General features: G+C 39.6%; 1 protein-coding gene across 15 annotated transcripts in view; it reads right to left on the bottom strand.

Moving 5' to 3' along the window:
• Positions 1-13,138: 13,138 nt before the first annotated feature.
• LOC140845888 (uncharacterized) overlaps positions 13,139-18,411 on the bottom strand; it is a 79,156-nt gene continuing 73,883 nt past the window's right edge. For all 15 annotated transcript variants that reach the window (XM_073221051.1, XM_073221050.1, XM_073221049.1 and 12 more), the window contains one exon: positions 13,139-14,424. In XM_073221051.1, the coding sequence (XP_073077152.1) occupies positions 14,323-14,424 (102 nt within the window). In that variant the 3' untranslated portion in view covers positions 13,139-14,322. The remainder of the gene's footprint in view (positions 14,425-18,411) is intronic.

Raw genomic sequence — 18,411 nt, forward strand, 5'->3', positions numbered from 1 at the left:
GGAAAGGAGCGGAGGTCCAGTACACCTTGATAGAGAAGCAACTGGCTGCTGGGTACCACGCCTTGCTTGCTATGGAGCCCATTAACAGAACAGTTCTGACCAAGGTAATAACCACCTATCCCAATGTGGGATGGGTGCAAAACTGGATCCAAAGGCCTGGCACAGCCACCTACACTGGCCATATGGGGCACATACTTACAGCAGTGTAGCATCCTTTCCAATAGCCTCTTAAGTGGGTACCTCCAATGCTTATCGGGGCCAGTGACCTATACCAGTGGAAAGCAGGAAGAACTTGCTTTTGAACCATTGGTAGGTGAGAGTCCTTGTCAGGAGGGAAAACCCCCTATACCTGAAGGTGGCTCTAGTCATGAGCATCCCCTGAAGTGGAGGGCTGTGGCTTTCCATTTAAGACTAAGACAATATGGATGGAGAGGGGAAGAACAGCCAGTGGGCTGAGTTGCGGGCAGTATGGCTTATGATCACTCAGGAGCCCTCCCCCATAGTTGTCTGCACTGAAAGCTAGGCCTTCTATCAGGGCTTGACCCTGTGGCTACTGACATGGTACCACACCAACTGGATGGCTGGTCACCAGCCCCTTTGGGGGCAAGAGCTGTGGCAAGACCTATGGGCCTCTGGTCAGATGGTCAGACTAAGACAGTTACTGTAGATCAAGTAACTGGCCATTTGCCTTTGGCTTCCCCAGGGAATGATGAAGCCAACACATTGGTCCAGGTGCATTGGCTAGAAGGAAAGCCTGCCTCTGATGTAGCCAATGGTTATATCAGCATTTGTTGCACGTGGGACAAAAGACAATGTGGGCTATAGCCTGTTGTTGGAGCTTGCCACTGACCTTTGAAGAAGTCAGAAGAGCCCGGAAGGAGTGCCTTGTGTGCTCTAAGAGGGACTTACACCGAGTCCCACAGTAACATGGGACAATAGTAAAGGGGCCGATACCCCTTGTCAGGTGGCAGATAGACTACATTGGGCTTCTGCCCATGTCAGAAGTATATCAGTATCTCATGACATGTGGACACAGCTACTAGACTGTCAATTGCTTTTCCTCCATATTGTGCAGATCAGCAAACAACCAAAAGATTCCTAGAGCATCTCTTTGCAAACTTTGCCTGGCCACAGGTGATTGAAAGTAATCAAGGCACCAACTTTACTGGACATACATTACAAGATGGGTGCAGCAATTAGGAATAAAGTGGAAGTTTCATGTAACATGTAAACACTACCAGGGCAGGCAAGATAGAGAGGTACAATGGTTTGTTGAAATCTGGCCTGAAGTCAGACACCAATAGTCTACAGGGCTAGTCAGTTTGCTTATGGACAGTGCTGTGCCCCAAAAAGGAGTCTTGAGCCCTGTGGACATGCTAACACACACTGCTGCCTCTCATGTACAACTGTATGTGCAAGCCAAAGAGGAGTTACTGAAGCCAGGATATGGCCAGCAGAGCAACATCCTGCTGCCAGCCCCATCTGCATTAAACCCTGGAGACTGTCGAGTGGACATGGCCCTGGACATTTCAACACATGGACCAGCGATGGCCAGCCATTCTGGCACCTTGGGGAAAAGGCCTGGAAGCTGGCCTCCTCTGTGTTCCTGGAGTAACAGCAGAATGGCCCCTAAAGTTCATAGTAGTGTACCTAAAACATCCAGGAGGTAAGAACATCTTATGGGGAAGTTTTGTTTTATCTTTATGGCCAGTGCATATACCTTCAGTAGCCTTCTATGTTGACCCATCTGTAACTCTCACAGGGAGGGGTTGAAGGTCTGGTATACTAGACCAGGACGAGATCCCATTCCTGCCACTGTCCTATCACAGGACCACTGTCTTGCATGCATTCTGCCTGATGGACCAGATTTGCCTATGCTGGGGTCATTAAAACATGTATCTTATCGCCCTTAAGGTTATTTTCTTCTACAGTCCCTGTGGCCTGGAGCCCCCTGGCTGCAGGTGCCATGTGATGATTGCTCTGAACTCCCTTCCTGTTCAGCTACTGGGCACCTGTGATACGGGTGAGCTGTACACTTAATCTACATAGGACTTTGAACCTAGCTGAATCCTGCAGCTTGAGGATTATCATTTTATTGCTGTTGTTATTGGATATTAGTCTGGTTACAGTGCTCCAGTTTTTTTGCACAGGGGCCATTGTGCAAGATGGGGATTGAGTAGACTGTGAGGCGAGACTTCTGGAGGGGTGGGCTGTGGGTAAAACTGCAGTATTTCTAAAACCTCTCATCAGGCCTTGTGCATCTCCGTATCAATAGGTGCTTCTAAGTAAGTAGCCTATCTCCACATCAATAGGTGACTGCAAGGGTGGGGGTAGCAGGGGCATCACTGGACTGGAGAAGTTTGGTGGGATCCCTCATTTGCAGCCAGGTGGTAAGAGACACAGGTGAGCAGAAGTGGACGACTGCTTGTAAGCAATAAATGAGTTTCTCCTGCTTTATTTCTCCCTTTGACTGATTTTGTTTTCAAAGGTAATTTGCTCCAGGCTGGGAGGAAGATTTTCTCCCCCAGATTTACATATGTACTTGACACAAAAGTTTTCTGTTACTGGGGTATTCAAACAGAAGCTAGAGAACTTGGTTTTTGGAGGAAGGTTCAAGTAGGTGATGCCTAAAAGCTCTTCGAACTTCCATCCTTTTGCAGTAAACTATGTACAACGCGGGTTGAGAACTATGAGGAACTTGACTAAGAAGTCAAAGTCAATGGTGTTTGTGTGTGTGTGTGTGTGTGCGTCTTGTCCATGGAGGGGGAAGAGTTACAGAACTTCAGTGAATAAGGATCTCACTGCATAACATGGGGAAAAAAAAGAGCAGATGATTTGAAGCCAAATTTTGTAGAATATTTCCATTTAGGGACAGGAAGAGAAAATAGCACTAACCAAGGGAACCTAGGAGTAAGAGTAACAGGAGAAAAGGCAAATATTTATGGATAAACAAGACTCAAAGAAGCATGGTTAACTGTACATGAATGGAAATGTCAGACATCCTTATTAACCAACTTCAGAAATCTTACCACATCATTATCTAATTAAGTCACAATAATCTAAATTCCAAATGAAAGTCTTTCCATTTGTAGAATTATCAAGTCATAAATCAGAATGCCTCAGTTTCTGTTCTTTCTAAGGCTTGGAGCTTTTAGGAAGGATTTGCCCTGGAGTTTTAAATCTTTTGTTCTCATTTCCTCTTTTTACATATGAATTCTGAACTTGCATGACAAAAGCAGCCTGTCTTTTGAATTTGATTGTCTTTATTTTGTGGTCAATTTGAGGCTAAGATTTAGTGTTGTGTATTGTCTGAATGAACATATCTGCTTGCCTCTGAAGTACATGTATCCTCTTAAATATCTTTATAACCCATAATTAAATTTTGAATCTTCTATTCATTTTAACCTATCTAATTTCCCCAAGGTATGTTTTTTTTAATGAATATGAATTACTATAACTCTGGAAATAATTATTCAATTACTCCAAGTATAAAATGGATGGCTTGGGGGTTTAGGCTCCCAGGGGCATCAAGGATTAATGACAGATCCCAAAGAAAAGCAAAAGAAATGGCAAAATGTCCGTGTAAGTTTGAGCTCAACATCCCTGTATTGAAAGAGCAAACTGTCTGAAAGCCTCTTCTTGGTAAATCTGAACATTGCTAGGACGACTTCCAGAGCTGTATGGTGAACGGGCCCAGGATTGATCAGCTTGTAAATGTTTTCTCAAACCTCGGTGCTGACTGATTACCATTTCTGAATCATGAAAGGACAGAAACCCAAGTGAATCTTTTGAGGAAGTCATAAACTTGTGATTTTTCTGCACGTAACACTGTTACTGGATTCTATCTCAGTACATACAACAGTGAAGCTTCATCGACCCAAAGCACTGGGGAAAGTGGTCCTGCACCAGATCAGAGTGTCTAACGAATGGAAGCTTACTTCTTTAGGCAAGATGCCATTCGAATCATTCTTGTTAGAAATCCTTTTAAATGCCTTCATCAATGCCCTACCTTACTAAACAGAAAATGCTGCGCATCATTTGACCTTTTCTTAATACTGTGGGCCATCCTATGAGAATTGTTATTGTGATGCATACTTTGCTATGTGAAGGTGCCTATAAAAGCTACCAGGGAATGGACAGCCACCTTCCTGGGTTGAGTGGCTTCTATATTTCTTCTGACTCCACTGTCTGCCATGATGTGTCTGCTGCTATATCTCATCCTTCCTGTTTTCAAATTGCTCTTTATACTGTGTAGAGTTCTGAGGTAACTACACAAAGGCCTACTGAGGATCATAATAAATAGTGATTTTTTTATTAAATAACAGTTTACCACTAATGGTATGTTTATTTGTAGGATCAAGTCTTTGTTCCAAAGAAACTGAGTTACCAGAAATTCAAAGTCCAAGAAATTATCCTAATTTTTCTTTTCCATAATGTAGCTTCTCTATCACCATTCTTGTCATTGAAATAGGCCAAGGAATTAGAACATACCAAGGTCATGAAACACCAAAATTATGCCTTATGGTTTTGTAAGCAGAATTAGCTTTTATGAGGGACTGATCTTGTAATGAGCACTTAGTATATACCAGGTGTGATAAGTCCTTTACTGTATGAGCCCTTTGAGGGCAAAGATTACGTGCCACCTTTAATATTCTATTCAGTGTTAAGCACAATAGATTAGAAACATGTATAAAATAATAAATGATAGAATTACAATAATTATTTTGTCAAAGAGAAAACTGGACTTAAAAAGGTGATTTGCACTGGTTATTATAGTGTGTGGCAGAATCATTATTTTAACTCAGATGCTTTATTTCCAAATCTTTCATATACCATCTGGCCTATGAAATTAACCTGTATTTATTTAAAAATACCTGTATTTATTATTTATTAAAATAATATTAACTAATATTCACATTAAGCTACTATAATAAACCCTAATATACAGTAATTTAAGTAAGATATAAATTTATTTCTGTCATGTACCTCATGAATGGTGGTTGCAAGAGGTGGCCTGCACTCCTTGATACGCTGCTTTCAGGGGGGTTCGCTGCATTCCAGAGGGCTGCTCCACTTAGGGCATCTCTCAGCCAACAGGAGAAGAGAAGGAGTCTAGTGAAATGTAACTGATCTCCTTTCAAAGGGTATGGCGCAGAAATTATCTGCTCACATCTAATTGTCCATAATCTATCCACTTTGGTAACACTAAACTGGGACTGTGTAGCCAGCTGAAACATGGGTACTGCATTTTCAAAAAAGGAGAAAATGAAGACAGTGGGATATCTAGCAGTCTTTGCCATCTACCAACCACCTACGCATAGTTGATAACTGGCCAAACTTCTCCTTTCTGCTGTTTGTCCCTCTGATTTTTCATTCTGCACTTATAGCAAGGGTAGGAGGCAGAAATTAAACTTAAATCAGTTCATTTCTTCAGGACTAGCAGCTCTGACTAAAAGAAGTTTTGGAGGATTGTCTGAAAACTATTCAATTCTGTCCTTCATTACTATGCATAATTAAGAAACAAGACCAAGTTCACCATGAAGGACACATACTTTTATCTTCCTGCCTCCCCAAACCCCCTGGAAATGCAGAAATGAAAAGATTCCTGGAAAACAGAGGATGTTGCCATAGCTAACCAACAATGTTAAAATATTCATGGAATACAGAGGGCAGATAAGATAGGGTTACAAAGAATGAAGGCAAAACACTAACAAAAGTGCTTAGGAGTGCCACGACAGCTGACAGCCCTTCTGGCCAAGCTTGGCACTGATGGGGAAGGAAATGGGGAATCATCAGGATATTAAGCATTGCCTTCTGGGTAAGTGGGTTGACTATGGTATTTGCCCCCAAAATAAAGCGGTGAAAATCACCTTCCAAAAAAAGAGAGTGATGACTGAAATGTAGAGTTTGGGTTTTTGTGCTAGAAGGACTCTATAATCAGTACAAAAAATAAAAATAAAGGTAACTCCAACCAGGAATATAATGTAAAAGCTTCCCTCCCTCCCTTCCTCCCAGTCCCTCAGTGATTAACTACACTGCTCTCATAAACTATAAAAGGAAACTTCCTTTTATTGGCACATTGGGCCCACTTACCCAGAGCTGACAAATCAGTCTTTTAATTTAGGGGAAAGTTCTTAGCAAAAAAATTGCTTTGGAAAACCCATACCAGCAACCTATAATCATAAACTTAGTCCTTCATTTATAAATATGAATGGGTGATCAATGATCAATACATATTTGAGGTGATAGACATGTTAACTATAAACAGAGCAAAGAGCAATTTTACTTAAGTAAAAACATGAGTTTACTGGGAAGAGCAGAGGAAACACAATTTGGGACAAGCAAATTATGGCAAACCATAGGTAAGTCCAAAGAAACAAAGGGAAGGTCAACTTTTATGAGGCATTAGGAGGAAATTGGGGAGGGTTGTTTTGAACAAGTTTATTGAAGAAGTACAAGAGTTCCAGGTTGTGGGGTTTCTCACTGGCTGCAAGTGATGATTAGTGCATGGCTGCTACGGCACAAAGGAATCGTCCTTCCTTTTTTTAAAAGCAGAAGATAAAATTCCTATGTAAAATGTTATCCCTTGTAGGAATAATTCTTATCTTCTTTTTTCCTGTTGGTTATGTAGGCTGCAAGGAGCGGTACATGAGCAAGAGCCTGCCCCAGGGATTTCTGACTCCATTTTATTTAATTTTTTATTTGAAGTATAGTCGACATACAATATCATACTGTGTGTTTATATTAGTTTCAGGTATACAACAAAGTGATTTGACAATTTTATGCAGTACAAAATGCTCACCATAAGTCCATCTGTCATCTTAGTTATTATATTATTGACTATATTCCCTGTGCTGTACTTTTCATCCCTGACTTATTTACTTTATAATTGGAAGTTTTTACTTCTTTATTGCCTTCACCTGTTTGCCCATCCACCCACCCCCACCCCTGTGGCAACCACCAGTTTGTTCCCTGTATTATGAGTCTATTACTAATTTATTTGTTTTATTTTATTCTTGGATTCTACATGTTAAATCATATGGTATTTGTGTTTCCCTGTATGACTTCTTTCACCTAGCTTAATACCTTCTAGGTGCATCCACGTTGTCACAAGTGGAAAGATTTCATTCTTTTTTATGGCTGAGTAATAGTCCATTATATCACATCATCTTTACCCATTCATCTATGAATGGACACTTAGGCTGCTTCCTTATCTTGGCTACTGTAAATAATGTGGCAATAAACACAGGAATGTCTAGATCTTTTCTAATTTGTTTTGTTTTCTTTTGCTAAATATACAGACGTGGAATTGCTGGGTTGTGTGGTGCTTCTATTTTTGGCTTTTGAGAAACCTCCATGTTTTCCATAGTGGCTATACCCAGTGTTGTACATTCTCACTAACAGTGCACAGGGGTTCCCATTTCTCCACATCCATACCAACTCGTTACCTTTTGTTGCTTGATACTCACCATTCTAACCAGTGTGAAGCGGTATCTGTGGGTTTGATCTGCGTTTCCCTGGTAGTTAACGATGCTGAGGGCCTTTTCATGTACCTGCTAGCCATCTGTATGTTTTCTTTGGAAAAATGTCTGTTCAGATCCTCCGCCCATTTTTAATTGGATTATGTGGGTTCTTTGCTGTTTTCTTTTGGTGTTGAGCTGTACGAGTCCAGGTGGCACACTCAGGAGAGGTAAGCACCCCTCTCCCAGCACTGAGCAGCCCAGAGAAGGGCGGGGAGTGGGCTGGAACAGGCAAGCCAAATGCCATCTAATTCGTATTTAAGTGTCAGAGCTCCCTGTGCCCCGGGCTCAGGCCCTCTCCGCTCCCCTGGGCTCGGGCCCCCTCCACTCCCCTGCGCCCCGGCCTCGGGCCCCTTCCGCTCCCCTGTGCCCCGGGCTCGGGCCCCTCCGCTCCCCTACGCCACAGGCTCAGGCCCCCTCCGCTCCCCTACGCCACAGGCTCAGGCCCCCTCCGCTCCCCTACGCCACAGGCTCAGGCCCCCTCCGCTGCCCTGCGCCCCAGGCTCGGGCCTCCTCCACTCCCCTGCGCCCCAGCCTCAGGTCCTCCGCTCGGGCTCCGCTGGGTCAGTCTCACCTGTGCTCACGACTTCAATTTCTATCTATAATCAAATAGCCCTCAAACGTGTACCTCTTTCCCAACCTCTCCTCTTGAGTTCCACACTGGAAAAGTGATTTGAATTCATGTGGATATGTTAAAAGAACTAAGTCTCCTCAGATTAAGCATTTCAAAATGATGTCTTGTCTACTCCCCGCTGCCTGCCACCTCCCACACAATGTGGCACCCAGTTCTTCCTCTGGTATCTTCTCTTGAATGGCACTACTGCACATTTAGTAACTCAAGCCAGAAGCCCAGGAATCATCCTTGGGACTTCCCTGTCCCTGGCTCCCCACATCTGATCGAATTGATTTTATTTGTCTACTTCCTTCCATCTCAGTACTGAGTCTTCCTGCAGGAGCTTCCCACCTGAACTACTGTAATAACTCATAGCTGTAATTACCAGTCATTTTCTATCTAGTCTTAATGCTCATAATCCACTATTCACAGTCACATTGATTTTTCAATATGTCAGTCATGCCACTATCACTTCCATCCTATCCCTACTTCAGCTGAAAACCTTTCTCATTGCTCTTAGAATAAAAATCTGACATATTAACATAACCTACAAGGTCTTATGAAGTGTAACCCTACCTTTCTCCCTCTCCCCAATACCTTCAGCTCCCTAGCTGCACTGACCTTACCTGAAATCTGTAAATACACTACTTTTCCATACCACAGCGCTTTTGTACATCTCTTCCCTCCTTCTGAACACTGTTCCCTTACTCGTCTAACTTTAACTTAGCTTCCAGATATCAACAGATTTTACTCTTCATGGAAGCTTCCCCTAATTCCCCAGAGAGAATCCATTCCTCCTCTATATACTTTCTTAGTACCATGTTCCTATCCTCTATAACATTTATTTGACGTACATTCATAATTTGCATGATAATTCAATTAATCACTGTTTGCTCCTATACTAAATACCTATTTCTGAGAAAGTAGTGGCTTAGAGCAATGATGATTGTAATTTTTCATGATTCTAGGATGTACCTGAGGATTCTTCATGCTGCTTCACTCAGCTGTTGGGTAGCTTAGGCACTAAGCTTACCTAGGATAGCTGGAAGAGCTGAAATGCTCTCCCCATGCGATCTTTCATTTCCAAAAACTTAAAATGGGCTTCGTCACAAGGTGGCAAAAGTGTTCTATGAAGGTAAGAGCAGAAGCTCCTCTACAGAAGCAGCAGAAGTCCTATAACATCACGTAAGTCACATTCTGCTGGTCAGAGTAAGTCACAAAGCCAACCCAGATCCTAGGTGAGGGAAAACAGATTCTACCTGTTGTTGGGAGGAGATGCAATTTGTGTGCCCATGTTTAATAGCCCACAGCACCTCTAGAATGCCACCCCCACAAGGACAGGGAATGTGTCCCTCTTGCTCACTGCTGGATCCCTGTCCATTTATTCAAAATGTATTTGTGGAGTGTTTGCTATATATCAGGAACTATGCACATAGTAGGCACTCGAAAGTATTTTTGGTAGAGAGAAGAGAGTGGGAGGAAGGAACCTTCACACACACACACACACACACACACACACACACGCAGCTCTGTTGTTTCTGACCAAAAAATCTTTTATAAAACAAACATAAATGCGAACACTGACTTCATCTGTATCTTACTAAAACTAGACTTAATGTGATATCAGGAAATAGCTCAAAGCCAGAAGTATGAGAACCAGGCTACAAATACAATTCTCCCCCTAATTAGCTGTGTGATTTTAAACATGTGACCATTCTGGAACTCAGCCCTTCTGGGCTAACATGGAAGTGAGGTTGAGATTTTTTTGTCTGCTTTATTCACTGACATAGGCCCGTCCCCAGAACAGTGCCTGATACATACCAGTCAACCAATAAACATTTGTTTAATAAATGAACAGATGAGTTAGAGAGAAAATACTCTCCAACCCCCAGTCCAAGTCTAATATTTTATAATTCTAGTCCCTAGAATTCTTATAATTCTTTCATGGTATTTTACTATCAAACATTTTCTACCTCTGACCACAGAAACAGCTAAACTTATTTGCTGCTGTAATCTCAAAATACAAAGCTGTAAATCCCTAAACTTCTCCAGCTGAAAAATAAAAGATTTCCACCATGACCAGATTGACCAACCAGAATCTTTAGTGTGGCCTATTTATGCTCAGTGCGGCTGCTCCCGTCCACCCTTCCTTATAGATGACATTGTGATATGACCCTGGCTGACACTTCCACAAGATGACAGAACCAGAGATCTCAGCCACAGTGGCAAGTGCCTCAACAAACACCAGGATCAGGCACCCAGAGCCCTTGGTAGCATAGAAGACATCTTCAGCTTCCAGGACCTGAATGTGTGTCCCACCCTACCTCATGCCCATCTGCCAACATAGTTCAACAGCACCTTGTCTCAGAAGGTACCCACTGTCAGTTGCTGTTGCCTTGGTTACTTTATTTCAGATCTTCTTGGCACAGAAGCACAGTGCGAAGGGGAATGGTCTGTGAATCAGGCAGACTTGGTTCCGATGCTTACAGAGCCATGTGACCTTGGATAAAGTCTGCAGAATAGGTGTGTGGGTTCCAGCTTGAAGAGACTGAAGCAAGAACTTCTGCTTTGCCTGTTTGGATGTTGAACAACCACTGTTTCGTTGCTGCTGTTTTTGATTGCCAAGTAGTACATACAGCTATCACTGCCTATTGCTCCATCCTGAGCACAACCCCTATGATGAAGTTTTTCTATTTTATTTATTTTTGTGTAATTTATATTTTTATAATTATTTTTATCCTTTTCCAAAGATAAAATAATATTACATACTGGATATCCTTTTTAAAATCTGACATGACCTTCTAGGAGCAATGAGATTCAAGGCTTATTTTTCAACTGGAAATCAAAGTTTTCATTTTTACATAATGTGCTTATTAATTTAAAACCACTGAGTCTGACCATATTGAGTGTTCAGGGAGAAATCTGAAACTGTGAGATACACAGGAGCTAATTCTCAGAATGAATAGATGCGTTTTTTGGGATGACTGATGGCAAGAGAAGGCTTTTGTGTTTAGCAAGTGTGGTTAAAGGCATAAACTCTGCTTCTGCGTGATTTTGAGTGAAAGGACGTCTATCCTGCACTCCTGCCTGAACCCATTTCAAGACTGGGATTTGGTAACGGGCTGTGGCTAAGACATAGAATGAGAGTGTCAGTGACTTGTTAATAAAGCAAGCTGAAAATATCATGGCTTTTGCTACTATGTTGCCTCCAAATAGCTATATCAAAACAGCTACATCAGACCAGCTCAACCAAAATGTCCAGCACCCTTCTGGACAGTGCACACACAGCACCATTTATATGCTGGGGCATATAGTATGTGCTCAGTAAATGGTGGCTCTCAGTGTCACTTTGTAGTATATAAAATTCTGGACTCCTGTACTGGCCTAACACCTGCAGAAGCAGACAGACTCCTTGGGCTGACCAGGCTACATCCATGGCACCCTGTCCTCACACTCGGCTCCCAGTCTGGCCCCTCCTGTCTTTTCATTTATTAGACCATGTGTTATCAGTTGAGTTAATGTTTCGGAAATTAGTTCATTTGCCTCTAAGACAAGAAGTCAATGGGCTCATTGAAAGTATTACATGTGACACAGAACATTTCCCAGACTGGTCAAAGCATGCAAACCTAAGCAAGGACAACTGAGGTCATGAAAAGAGTTGCTGAGGGTTTCAGTCTGACTCTGAGGAACTGCAACACAACCCATGCTTCCTCTGCAAATTCCACGGCTGCTGATAGAAATACGTGACATATTTAACCAAATAAAGACCAGAAGACTAATAAGCAAAAATAAGGAACTGCTTGCTCTTTCAGATCATGATTTTAAAGAGTACTGTAAGCACCCATACTTAAGAATTGAATTTCTGAAAAAAATATTTAAGTCTCTATTTAAACCTTAGTCCATCAAGTAAACTCACTTGGTAAAATCAGGTATGTTCTTAAATAATAATGTTCCCATCACAGAGTAGAAAAAATTGTGAATTGTGGCTTGCATCTTAGACTTGGTAAAGGAGAACTTACGTTAATTACCTGAAACTAGTAAAACTTTGGAATCTGTTGGTCTTACTAGGGCAGGGCCTCTCCCATTATCCTATATTCCATATTTTAAAGCTCTCAATGGGATAATATGGAAAAAGCATTATATTTTTTAGAAATTTAAGTAATTTTAGAGTATTATTTTAAAAATGCATTGTATAATAAACCTAGTTAATTATATAATGAATTTTTTAATATACTTTCCAGCATGAAGTCTTTATTTAAATGAGGATAAACTAATAATTTTGGACAAGGGGATGACAGAATGTAGGTTAAGATAAAGAATATTAATAGTTCACACATTTAAAAAGTCTACTGCTTCAGCTATATTTGTGCTGTTGAGAGACTGTTTTTCCCTAATTAACAAATTTGCGGAGTGAGAACATTTTTCAACAACCATCAAGACTGAAAAATTTCTTTGTCAAAGGGAATTATTGAGAGACTTGCTGTATTAGTTTTCTAGGGCTGTCATAACAAAATACCACAGACTGGGTGGCTTTAATGACAGAAATTTGTTTCTTCACAGTTCTGGAGGCTGGTAGTCCAAGATCTGGGTGTCCACTGGTTTGATTTCTCTGGCCTCTCTCCTTGGCTTGGGGACAGCTGCCTTTTTGCTGTATCCTCACATAGTCTTTCTTCTGTGTGCATACGTTCCCAGTGTCTGTGTGTCCAAATTTCCTCTTCTTATGAGGACGTCGGCCATATTGGATTAAGGTCCAACCCAATGGCCTCATTTTAACTTAATCACCTCTTTCATCTTTATACCTTCAAAATCTATTTGTAGAAATACATTCCAAAATGGATGAGGATGATGAAATCTTTTATAATACATACATTCTGATATTTAATTTAGAATAAAGATTAGAATAACTTAATGGGTAGAGTCTCAGCATAAATCTCTTATCTCCAAACCTAGTCACATTCAGACTTCAACATATGAATTCTGGAGGGACACGTTTCAGCCCATACACTTGTGAAGAGATGTTTCAAAATTTATTATTAACCAAGTTGAGTTTCTCCAAGACAGGGGAAACGGTACACCAGCAGTTCCAATACTATTATCATGGTAAATTCTCCAAAATAACCTGAGAGGTCAGTCTTGAGACCCCAAAGGTCACAAAGCACCTTCCAGTGTTGATTTTGCTTGTGCCACTCTCAGAGAACACCCTAATTCACAGTGCCTTCTCAAGCTCTTTACATTCATTAAAACTGCTGTTACCTCTTTATACCTTCAAAATCTATTTGTAGAAATACATTCCAAAATGGACGAGGAGGATGAAATCTTTTATGACACAAGCATTCTGATATTTAATTTAGAATAAAGATTAGAATAACTTAATGGGTACAGAGTCTCAGCATAAATCCTTTCTAAACAACTTTAGACCATGTCCTTACAGATTTTAAGTGTATGTAACATAATCTGAAAAGAAATGAAGCAGGCTATTAAAACTTCTCACATTATTCAACAATAAAAATGTATGACCAAAAAAAGAAAAAGCCTTAGTTAAGAAAAACAAATGAGATAAAGTATTATCAGTAATGCAGACAGAAAGTAAATATACTAATAAATTGTCATAAATCAAAATTAGTAATGATCACACAAAGGAAATACCACATTTATGAAAAACAATTAAAATAATATATAAAATATACATAGTAAAATAAAACCCTAAATATATGGAAAGTGACATAGAGTCACCAATAAATCAACTAAAAATTATTTGCACTCCAGAACAAAAAGTAAAATTATTCTAAAAGACTTAAGGGACAAGCCATCAGGAATTTTAAATTACAATTGATGCACATATAAAACAGTAGAAATAAACTGAAAAATAATACAAATATGACTAGTAAGTAAAATAGATTTTCTTTTCTCTTTAAAATAAGTTCTTGAAGAGATTTTGGTGAAAAAAATCAAATAAAACAAGTAAAGGAAAATATAGCATTAAAGCCTATGTCAGCAAAGATATGTATTTGTTGAATTCACTGGAAAACAAAGAATAATGCCTTCCTTAAATGCATAGTTTGGTCAAACTATGCTTTTAAATCACTGTGGAAAAATATAGTATAGTCAGAACAAAACACAAAAAAATCTAAGATTTAGAATCTTGCAAACAGTATCATAAAATAAATTTCTTGAAAAAGTTAAAAAATTTTACTCGTCAGTACATAAAATGATTTCAATGTTGACATTTTTGTTTCTCTGCCAATGAAAGACAGCAACCAGATGCCCCTTCCAAAAGTAGGAAGTACTTTTCTGAAACAAAAGAACAAAAAGAAATGAGAATGGAGTTCTTACATTTAGCAATCCAATGTTCGCTAAACTATGATCTGACAGGCTTTGTGCTAGGCATATATAGCAATAATTACAGTAGCAAGTATTTACTCTTTGCTATGTGCTTGGCACTCTGCTAAACACTTATATTCATTATCTCATTAAATTTTCACAAAAAAAGCCTATGAGCTTACTATTATGACCAAAGGCAAGGACAGATGAGTGACAAAGCTAGAACTTGAACCTGAGACATCTGACTCCAGGCATAAACTCTTCAATATCAACGCCAAGATGCAGAAGACCCAGGGCCAGCTCCTAGAAGAGTCATAGATGATTGCTAGCCTGCTAGGAATATTAATGATAAAGTGAAGGCCATAGTGAGCATGCCATTCCTTTATTCATTTAACAAATGTTTATTGAATAGCTGTTCTAGGTATCAAGGACCCAGCAATGGACAAACCAAACTCCTTGTCCCCATGGACTGTACATTCACTTTAAGAAACACACAATAAAGTGAACAATTTCACTTCGTGGTAGCTGTAAAGAAGAAATACACAGCATTTCTGAGAAGTCCTGTCTGAGGAGGAGACACCTGGACAGCAACCTGAATCCCAGTGGTGTGAGGGCACAAGCATTGCAGACAGTCAGGGGGAGCCTTCCAAGGAGAGGGAAAAGTAGGTATAAAATCCCTAAAACCGGAACAAGTTTGGTGTATTCCAGGCCACAGGGAGAAGGAAAGAGTGAACATCAGACACAGCATTAGTCAGAGAGCTAGTGGGAGCAAAGTAAGAAAGGCCTTGTAGGACACAGTTAACATTACTTTTTTTACTCCTTTTACTTAGAGATAATTTCAAACTTACAAAAACTTGAAATAATAATAGCACAAATAAGATCTATATGCCTTTCATCTGGATTTGCCTATTTAACATTTCACTCCATTTACTTCATTACTTGTGGGGTATGTATGTGTGTGTGTGTGTGTGCACAATTTTTTTCAACCATTTGATAGTAAGTTGCATGCACTATGGCCCTTCAATATGTACTTCCTAAGAATGAGAATGTTCTCCAAGAATGTTCTCTTACATAACAACCAAATAGTAATCAACTTCAATAAAGTTAGCACTAATACAATATTTCTACCAAATCTCCTACTCATGATCCAGTTTTATCAATTGACCTGATAATGTCCTTTACAGCCTTTTTCCCACTCCATTACAGAATACATTACCTGTCATATACCAAACAAAAAATTTTTGTGGCCTAGAATGTGATCTATTCTGGAGAATATTCCATGTACACTTGAGAAGAATGTGTATCCTGCTGCTTTTGGGTGGACTGTTCTATAGATACCTGTTAAGTCCACCTGATCTAAAGAATTGTTCACTGCCTCTGTTTCCTTGTTTATTTTCTGTCTGGTCCATCTATCTACTGATGTGAGTGGTGTGTTAAAGTCTCCTAAAATGAGTTGCAATCTATTTCCCCCTTTAATTCTGTTAGTATTTGTTTTACATATGTTGGTGCTCCTATGTGAGGTGCATAGTATTTACAATGGTTATATCCTCTTGTGGGTCTCATCCTTTAAAATTATGGAATGTCCTTCTTTGTCTCTTGTTACTTTCTTTGTTTTGAAGTCCATTTGTCTGATACAAAACCTGAAACACCTGCTTTTTTCTCCCTATTATTTGTCTGAAATAACTTCTTCCATCAATTCACTTTCAGACAAAACCAACAGCTGGTCCTTTGACAAAATAAACAAAATAGATAAACCCCTAGCCAGACTTATTAAGAGAAAAAGAAATTCCACACACATAAACAAAATAAGAAATGAGAAAGGAAAAATCATAAGACTCCACAGAAATACAAAGAAGTATTAGAGAATACTATGAAAATCTATATGTTAACAAGCTGGATAACCTAGAAGAAATGGACAACTTCCTAGAAAAATACAACCTTCCAAGACTAACCAGGGAAGAAACAGAAAATCTAAACAGACCAATTAACAGCAATAAAATCAAATTCATAATCAAAAAACTACCCAAGAACAAAACCCCAGGGCCAGATGGATTCACCACTAAATTTTATCAGACATTTGACAAGATATAATACCCATTCTCCTTAAAGTTTTCCAAAAAACAGAAGAGGAGGGAATACTCCCAAACTCATTCTATAAAGCCAGCATCACTCCAATACCAAAACCTGGCAGAGAACCCAAAAAAAAGAAAATTACAGACCAATATTCCTGATGAACATAGATGAAAAATACTCAACGAAATAATATCAAACCAAATTAAAAAATACATAAAGAGGATTACACACCATGATCAAGTGGGATTCATTCCAGCGATTCAACATGGTACATTTGAAAATCCATCAACATCATCCACCACATCAACAAAAAGAAGGACAAAAAGCACATGATCACCTCCATAGATGCTGAAAAAGCACTCGACAAAACTCAACATCCATTCATGATAAAAACTCTCAACAAAATGGGTATAGAGGGCAATACCTCAACATAATAAAGGCCATGTATGACAAACCCACAGCCAATATCATACTGAAGAGAGGCTGAAAGCTTTTCACCTAAGATCTGGAACAAGACAGGGATGCCCACTCTCTCTACTGTTATTCAACATAGTACTGGAGGTCCTAGCCACGTCAATCAGACAAAACAAAGAAAAACAAAGCATCCAGATTGGTAAAGAAGAAGTCAAACTGTCACTATCTGCAGATTATATGATACTGTAAATAAAAAACCCTAAAGAATCCACTCCCAAACTACTAGAACTAATATCTGAATTCAGCAAAGTTGCAGGATACAAAATTACTACACAGAACTATGTTGCATTCCTATACATGAATGATGAACTAGCAGAAAGAGAAATCAGGAAAACAATTCCATTCACAATTGCATCAAAATGAATAAAATACCTAGGAATAAACCTAACCAAGGAAGTGAAAGACCTATACCCTGAAAAATACAAGACACTCTTAAGAGAAATTAAAGATGACTCTAAGAAATGGAACTTCATCTCATGCTCTTGGGTACGAAGAATATTGTCAAAACGGCTATTCTGCCTAAAGTAATAAACAGATTCAATGCAATCTCTATAAAAAAAACCAACAGCATTCTTCAATGAAATGGAACAAATAGTTCAAAAATTCATATGGAACCACCAAAGATACCAAATATCCAAAGCATTCCTAAGAAGGAAGAACAAAGCAGGCGGATCTCATTTTCAACTTCAAACTCTACTACAAAGCCACGTAATCAAGACAATTTGGTATTGGCACAAGAACAGACCCACAGACCAGTGGAACAGAATAGAGAGTCCAGACATTAACCCAAACATATATGGTCAATTAATATAAGATAAAGGAGCCATGGACATACAATAGGGAAATGACAGCCTCTTCAACAACTGGTGTTGGCAAAACTGGACAGCTACATGCTAGAGAATGAAACTGAATTACTGTCTACCCCATACAAAAAATTAAACTGCAAATGGATCAAAGATCTGAATGTAAGTCAGGAAACAATAAAACTCTTAGAAAAAAACATAGGCAAAAATCTCTTGAACATAAACATGAGGAACTTCTTCATGAACATATCTCCCCGGCCAAGGAAAACAAGCAAAAATGAACAAGTGGGACTCTATCAATCTAAAAAGCTTCTGTACAGCAAAGGACACGATCAATAGAACAAAAAGACATCCTATAGTATGGGAGAATATATTCATAAATGACATATCTGGTAAAGGGCTGACATCCAAAATATACAAAGAACTCATGCACCTCAAAAAACAAAAAGCAAATAATCTAACAAAAAAATGGACAGAGGATCTGAACACAAACGTCTCCAAAGAAGAAACTCAGGTGGCCAACAGGCACATGAAAAGATGCTCCACATCGCTAATCATCAGAGACATGCAAATTAAAACCACCATGAGATATCACCTCACACCAGTC

Source organism: Manis javanica, chromosome 13, assembly GCF_040802235.1.
Source record: "Manis javanica isolate MJ-LG chromosome 13, MJ_LKY, whole genome shotgun sequence".
Taxonomy (NCBI): Eukaryota; Metazoa; Chordata; class Mammalia; order Pholidota; family Manidae; genus Manis; species Manis javanica.